Here is an 8,765-nt window from a genome sequence, read left to right on the forward strand (position 1 = left end):
GCAGACCGGTCCCGAGCCTTACTTGAATGCACGCCTATGCTAATGAGTTCAGACGGGCTTATAGAGTTTACAAAGAACTTATGTTGTGCCCTAAAACGTGGGCTATTACACAGTTTATAAATACAGTTTTGGTGATTCCTCTAAAACTAATGTTGTATATGTTGTATTACATAGGTCTACAAGTGCCAAGAAGAATTCGAATTGTTAGACATTTAGTATTTCTAAAATATTTTATCTTTTTTTCTTTTCTTTTTTCTTTCTTTCTTTTTTCCCCCCCTAAAAATCCAGGTTTTAAAAATCCACACGGATGATGCTTAAATTATTTAGCATGATCTCATGTTTTTGAATTGTGCAATTACGCGAATTATTATTTCAACTTATTTTTAAGGAAAGCTCCTAAACGGTCTCATGAAAAGTGATAAAAATACGTCCCCTTTCAAGAGAAAGCGTCTGACATTAGCCCTTTTTAACATTTTCTCTTTATTTCACCCTTTCTTTAAATCTAATAAACTTTATAAGCGTACTAGTATGTGTATTTGTACCAAAAAAAGACAAAACAAACATTCTGACAATGAACAGTCATTTTACTGTCACGGTCACAGGCTCGTCTGGTTTAGTTTGGCCTATAAGTCAGAAATGGTCCATATTAAATAATACATCTTTTTCTTCGATAAAATCGTCTCTCATTGTTTTCTTGATGAAAAAAAAAAGCGTCTTGTGAAAGTTCAGCGCAGTCTGTCACATCACTTGTGATACATTTGTCTCTCAGTGTCTTTTCGTTTTACCGAGGATGCTGCGAACCCGGTATTGGGTTTAGTGCCGGTTGTCCCCCGGGCCCCAGGCCGTGAATGAGCACTCTGGGGACTAGCGGTCTCTGGAGAGATGGATGCGGTGTGGACGGAGTCCGGTACATACTGCTGTACATGGCAGCAGCGGCTGCGGCCGCTGTCGTGCTGTCCACGGTGCCTAATAAACTCGGGTGGTAGAAATACGGGGATGGGAACATTCTCTGTAAGGCCGAATAATTTCCAGCTTCAGCCAGCAGTTCTAATCCGACAGCCGTCTGCCTCTTCCATTTCGTCCTGCAATGAGATCAAAATACAAGAAATCAATTATTAAACTCTCCACATGGCTCCTTATGGGCAAGATTAGGCTATTCGAGGCGTGCATGTTTGATTCTGGCACAAAAAAGGTAAACTTAATTTAAATACGTATGAAATGGGCCGCAAATTGTTTGTAAAATAACATACATCAGCATGTGTATAATAAAAACGATAAACATGCCAATTGATTGTGTCTAACAGTTTATTTTTTCCCGTCATTAATCCGATTATATTAATATCCGACTCTACACAATGACTAACGTATACTAAAAATATAATTATTGCTATTATACATGTAATAAAAAAATCTAAAAATATATATATTTGGGGCCTTGCTATTCATGAACAGCTAATTGCAATCGAATGGTTTAAAATAATTTAGTATGACAAAAAAAGTCAAATACATTTTCAGACAGGCGTGTTAAAATTATTTGATCTAGGCTACATATATTGTTGCACCGTTCGTTTATTTAAAACATAGCTTAATAATAATAATAATAATAATAATAGTTATAAACTTGAATAACTAATAAATAGGCCTAATAGCCAACTAATAAAATCTCGAATTTTGGCAACTGCAAATATAGATCCAGAAGTAGATACAAAAATATGCTAAAAAATGCTTGCACAATCAAAATAGCCTACTTGATGTATTGTGCAAAATATGTTGTTGTTGTTGTTGTTGTTGTTGTTGTTGTTATTATTTTTTTATTATATTATTTCATGAATGATGTGTGGAGACTTACCGTCGGTTTTGATACCACGTCTTGACTTGTGTGTCTGTGAGGTTTAGGGCTGCTGCCAGGTCCATTCGGTCCTGTACACTGAGGTATTTCTGTCTCTCGAAACTGCGCTCCAGCTGGTTAAGTTGATGGTCGGAGAAGGCCGTCCGCGCTTTGCGAGGTTTTTTAGAGCGGGAGGGCGGACTGTCTCTGGAACTAGAAATTTCCCGATCGCCCTCTTCTTTTGTTCCTAAAAAAGTAAATGCAATGAAAGTTCATGAAAATGTGTTTAAAAAAAAAATTGTAGAAGGGGTCATTTATTTATTCATTAAGTGAGTTTACGCAAAATGAGAACACAGTCTAAGAATTTAGTAATTACTGTTTAAATAAAATGTTTATTTTGGTAACTTACAGTTGCTAAAGGCCTCAATTTTATTCACAAATCTAAACCTGTTTATACTTATTTATTTCACAGATAAATTTGGTCGTCGCATGTAGACGAAAATATTACAACAAAACGAGCAGGATCGATATGTCAATCTATCTCTATTTGTAGCAGTTTTTGCTGGGCTCCGTGATCCCCCCTCAAGGAAGAACAATAATCTCTCTAATTGACTCACTAGGGAGGATCCCACACCGGGCAAAATTCACCAGCCTTTACATCTGTTATGCTAATATCAGAGAATAACCTTAGCGACAGCCTACCAATATTGTATTGTAATACTGGTCCTTCATGAAAATACAGACAAATAAACAAAGCCTAAAATTTGACTTGAATGTTGACGACAACAACAACAATAATAATAATAATAATAATAATAATAATAGGCTAATAAAACGTGCCTTAAAATATATAATATTAAAATAATATATTGCAGGTATTTTGTACCACTGAATGCTTGTAATATTCCAGTGGTGGATTCACAGCATTTATTGTTACATCACAGTTAAGAAATCTTTACTATTTTTCCAAAAAAAAAAAAAAAAGGCCTACGTTTTAATTTGATTACTTTGTTTAATGTACGCATGACCAATTAGTTCCGAACCGAAGAATTCCATAATTCTTTGTGCTTTTGATTTTACAAGAATACAATTATTTAAACTCATATGCTTATATTGTAAATAATAAACAACACGGATAAGTTTTTATAAGCATTTTGAATTTCATCATTAGTTTTTTTTTTTTTTTTTTTTTTTTGCGTCGTTGTACAATGCAATATTAATATTAGGCTAGCCTACTGTCTAAATAAGTAAGCACAAGGCAATAACAATAACATTTGTACAAGTCATTTTGTGGGTGCTTTTTCTAAATCTCACATTGTTATTGATAGCCTAATTGAATCAATTATATAAACAAGTATTAATACATGTCAAACAGATACCGTGATCTTACCTATGTTTTTATTTATATATTTATTGATTCTGTATGTAAAACGCACTCTTACCGTTACATTTCAAATCACTCTGCATGTCATCTCTTTTGTCCAGTTTGCTTCTGTTTTCATCTAGCTCTAGTTTGGGCCTGATGCCGTCCGGGGCGGTTCCGTTCTCTGTTTTGGGGCTGTGATGTGGAGATGGGACACTGGTGCTGTAAGGAGCGCACGCTGCTAGCGGTTTACTGTCGCCCAAAATGTCTTTTATTAAAAAGGAGGAGGTGGCAGTCCTGGGGGCACAGCCAGCCTGACCGAGCGGATGAGGCTGGGGTGAAAGCTGCAAACTCTGAGCCTGATTGTGATGGTGATGATGGTGATGGTGATGCTGAAGGCTGTCTTGGACCAGATGCGGTTCGGGATGCTCCATCGTGACTGAGATCGGGGATGAGGGGGCTGTTCCCACAGTGTCTATCTCCGAACATGGTGATGGGGTCGCCTGACTCCTGAAATCCGCTGTTCTGTTACTGTCACCGAGTCGAAAATCTCCGTTCATCAGTACTGAGCTGCCAGAATTGGTTGTGGACAAAATAGTGTCTATTCCGAAACTAGACCCACTGGATCCTTCCATAGTACAAGAAAAAGGATGAGCACTTAAGTCGTCTTCATAACAACTTTCCTGCACAATGTTTTAAAAGGAAGAAGAAGTAGAAGAAGAAAAAAAAAACCTTAAACGAAATCAACGAACAGGTTACTCAAAGGTTAACGCAGTAAAAAAGCCCCGATAAAGTACAAAATAAACATTTCTTACGCGCAAATGAAATAATCCTTGCACTAAAGCAAAGAAAAAGAGAAATATAGCCTGCGCTCCAAGATGTTGCTACATTCAAGGTGAAACGTGGAAAGCAAGTGGATCTGTGTAGTCCACGTCCTTTTGTTATGGTTATTGAACTTTCTTTCAAAGTTGAGGTGTGGAGAGATTGGGATGCTCTAACTCCTCGACATCACGCTCCCTTTTGCCACTAATCGTTGTAGTGTTGCTCTACAATGACTTCCTACATTGACGTCATATTTTCTCCTTTATTATAACACATTCCTCGTGTTCCCCATCTCTCCTCTCATTGGTTACATGGTCACGCGCCTGTCCAATCAGCGATTTGTACTTCATCGTTACACGTTAGAGCCACTCATTGATTCCTCAATGCTCTTTTGAAACCTTCCCTCCGCTATAGTTTCTCAGACGGCATCTTAGACATTAGACATAGACATAAATATGTTTATGGTTACACTTTACATCATTGTGTGCATGATATAGGCTATTGCTTGTTGCAAAAAAAAAAAAAAGAAAAAAAAAAGAATACTACACAGCAATAACAACAGCAGTAACGTAAAATTAGCTCTTCCACAAAATAGTTACGCAAAAAGTAGTTCACTAAAATAACCCAATGCTAACTAATCAATTACACTGTAGCCTAATATCAACGACGCCACTGAATTAAGGGATTCATTCAATTGTGAACTTAATTTTAGCATTGCATTATTGGCTTGTTTAGTATTCATTCAGCTTTGGATGTGATTTCTCCAAAAGAAAACCTCACCATAGTAATCTCTACTGGCAAACCAAAATTGTGTCATTTATTCTTTTAAGAGCACATGGGACAGTGAAACGTGATCGAGAAATAAGCCCGTTTTGAGCTGATTCATTGTGTGTGTCAGGGCCTTTGAGTGAAAGCACTGCTTCTAAATAGCTCAAGGGAATGAAAATGATGGCGAATATTGTACATGACATACGCCCGGCTCCTATCTTTCTTTCTTTCTTTCTTTTCTTCTTATTCTAAATAAACCCTGGGCCTATTCTGGCTTTATAGCCTAATTCAGCTTTAATACACACTGCGTTAAATGGTAATATTTTCAGAGTGGGGAGTAGAAATTAAGAGCTAACGAATATATGCCATCACCTCTCCTTAAATATTGTAAGGGAAATAATAATCTCAGCCTAACACTGTTCAATGCGAGACTCTTGATTGTTAATGTGGAACTACAGTGCAAAATGTTTTGTATGCCGCTGAGTGCGAAGATTTAGGCTATACTGAGGGGAGGATGATGGTGATGATGCGATATGGAGCTATGTGATGGCTTCGCCAACAGACGGACTCAGAGCTGGTTGTATCAGGCTGCTGCGTTCTCTAACGTGGGTTACGCTCGAGTTTTCCGTGGATCACTTCACTGTGCTCCCAAACCTGTTTGCAACCTCCTCCTGTAACGGATCGAACCGAGATTGTTTAACCTCTTTTATTTAGCTGATCGACGTGGGAGTCATCATTTAGGTTTGTCCTACGCACCGCTTCAATTGATTTATTTTTCTTCACAAAAAGAAATAAATAGTTTTTAGAAAACAGTTTTGTGTGGTTTTACATGTTTATAGTTTTTATTTACGATTATTATGTATTCGATGTGCCTGTCTATTTTGTTGTAAAGGATTTAGTGAAAGGTTATTTGGAAGTAGATTTTAAATAGCCTATTACAATCAAACATATAAGAGATTGCATGATCGTTGTATTGTTTTAATTACCAGCTATTCGCATGACAATTGTTTCTCCGGGGGTAGACTTGGCAAACTCTTGAAATGTTCACACTGTTTAATAATTCATACTGATTTACATGATTGTACGGGAGATTGTCTTTTAAATGTTTTTTTTTTTTTGTTATGTTATTTACGTGTCACGTGTTTTGTTATTTCTCGAGGCGACCTAATATCTGACCTGTTACACACAATATAGAATTTCTGGTTGTAATTGTCTGCAAATTGTGTAACTAAACACTTAATCTACGGTGCTGCATATGCTCGAGTTAGTATGAATTATATAAATTGTGTGCTTGGTTTGTTGGCTTGCCATTCTTAAAATGTCCGAAATCTGTTCTGCACTGAAATAATGAAGTTAAGTCGTGGCTAATTGGTAAATTCTTGTAGGCTGTGGCACGCACCCCCTGACATGATTTTACACACGTTCAGTAATAACACTAGGCGGCGACAAAGTCGTCTAAGAATAACTGTCAATAATCATTTGAAGTTTGCTGGTTAATGCAGGGCAAAACCACTCACATACCCACATAAAGTTTTACCGACAGCCAAATTCAATTAAATGCATAGGTGGCTTGAATATCAAATGGAACAATTAAGATAGTTAAGATAGCCTACAGTTAAAGTTGTTGGATAGCCTACTCTGACTTTACAGAATTAGGCAACATAAATAGCCTATAACATTTTTCAACACTGCCAAAAGTCATTTTAAAACATTTTACGTAGCCTATAATACAATCATTTGGCCAGATGATATTTGCTGCACTATAGCCTGTCCTTTTAAAAATGAATTCAAATTTACTAACTAATTGAGTTAGAGAATGAAATGTGTTTTGCCCCAAGATATGTGAAAACGATCTATTGGCAATGTATATCTTTCCGTTGAAGAAAATCAAAGCGATGACTGAACACGCCAGTCAATCTCATGAGACTCAAGCAGCATGTTCATTAACAGTTCACTAATTGCTGCAACTCACTGAGCCTCAATCAATCGCTTTATTAGGTTTAAGGGCGCCGCTGGAACAAATTGAATACAACCAGTCAGGGTATCATCTGATCAGCCGGGGCTGATGGTCGATGATCGGACGGTGAAATTGTAGTTTGCCCTATTGATTCCCCTCGCGGCTTTTTGTTGAAACTGTCAGCGACTGCTGAAGGCCTCGCGCTGTTTGCAGACAGGTCTTCACATCTGTCATGCAGCCAAATAACAGGACATTTTCCTTTATTTTTGCTAAATCTCGTAGTCTATATAGCTATTAAGTGATGCTTTAAAAGGCATGATGCAATTTTTCTCATTACTTTAACTGTTTGTTGATGCTAGAATTGGGCTACAATATGATTTCTATCAGACGTAGGGCCTATTAAAGTGTAGCCTATATGCATAGATCAGGGAAATATGCAATTAGTACCGAATTGTGAGGCAACAAATAAGAATCCCACGATTAAATTGGTCTTTAAATGAACAGAAACGAACTGATTACTTGTCTGAGTTGAACGCGAGCTATTCGAGTATTGAAGATAGCCTACTTTTGCACCGTAAGCTTAAACATGACACTATTTAAATGAAAGACTTACAGTTAAGATTATCAACGGACTTATATCATGCATATTTCAAGTAAGCCATAGGGCTACCATAAAATCTGAATTATGATGTAAAAACAAATGTCAGATGTGTGTTTACAGATATTGCTGTAGATCTATGGAAATGGATTTAATCACGTATATTCAGAATGTGTATTAACCTGTCTTTGGAGTTATTCGATGAATGCAAACAAGATATTATGTAAATACAGTACAGTTGTTCATTGTTTGTTCATGATAGTACACAGTTCATTAACTAAAGTTAACAAATACAACTTTTGATTTTAATAATGTATCAGTAAATGATTAAATTAACATGAGCCTATTAATAAATGTTGTAGAAGTAGCTATTGTTAATTCTTAGTTCATGTTAACTAAAGTAGTTAACTTATGTTAACTAATTAAAACCTTAGTGATAACAAATATTACTATAAATCATATTTAAAAGCAGAAAACAACTGGTATGTATTTACATAACATGCAACGAAATATTTTAGTGAGACACAAAATTTTGAGCATGCTATAGGTAACATTCACATACTTATTTTTACAAATCATTTATGTTGTCAAAAAATTAAAGGTCCTGTGTTGAGTATTAAAGTGTATTTCATTTGCAAGTGTCATAAAAGCAGGCTGTTCGGGATGTACTGTATTAAACGGGCAGTGCGCTTAAGCAGGGACAGCATTGGACAGGGCACACAGTCTCACACACACACACACACACACACACACACAAAAATACATCTTTAATCAGAGAATCATGGGTCTGACAGAAGACAAATTCGCTGTCTCTCTCTAAACATGTCTAACATCTCTATTTGAGCGGACAGGAAAAAGGCTAACACAAAATTGTTATGAAAGTCAAAATTCAACAGGAAATATTATTTCAGAAGCCCATGTATGGAAGGTTGGTGCTCCCTGTGAGCTGTGACATTTACAGCAATGGCTTTCAGGATCCCAATATTACATTTTTTTAACTAGATCTTAACAGTATCCCCCCCTCTTCCTTTCAACAGTGCTTGAATTTACACTGTAATAAAACATGTGACATTCAAGTTTAATTTGAAGTGCAGCTAGTATTAATCCAAAGGCAAACAAGGCTGGGAAATAATAAGCCTAGGAGAAGGACACAGAAGGGCCCGTAGCCTAGATGAACATCAATTACAATTTTAATTCAACAGCCAAATCAAATGTTAAAATATGAGCGGGGTAGCGCGTATAGCGCGTATCAGCGAACCTGTCTCGTTTTGTTTACGAGCAACACCAATCCGTCCGGGAACTAGCTACAATGTAAATTTTAGTAAGTGACGATGGCACATGTGACATGCATCACACGAGTGCCCATCCCCACATCGCATGTCTTTGTTAGGTTTTCTGATCTATAGTGCTTGCTCAAGGAAAGCACATT

General features: G+C 36.8%; 1 protein-coding gene across 1 annotated transcript; it reads right to left on the reverse strand.

Moving 5' to 3' along the window:
- Window positions 1–781: 781 nt before the first annotated feature.
- Window positions 782–3,826, reverse strand: barhl2 (BarH-like homeobox 2; the record flags this gene model as incomplete). The annotated part of the gene is made up of 3 exons (XM_081380575.1): window positions 782–1,082; window positions 1,850–2,075; window positions 3,271–3,826. 3 exons carry the CDS (start codon window positions 3,824–3,826, stop codon window positions 782–784), a joined length of 1,083 nt encoding a protein of 360 aa, XP_081236701.1.
- Window positions 3,827–8,765: the final 4,939 nt, after the last annotated feature.

This window comes from Scardinius erythrophthalmus, assembly GCF_964197995.2.
Source record: "Scardinius erythrophthalmus genome assembly, chromosome: 12".
Classification (NCBI taxonomy): Eukaryota; Metazoa; Chordata; class Actinopteri; order Cypriniformes; family Leuciscidae; genus Scardinius; species Scardinius erythrophthalmus.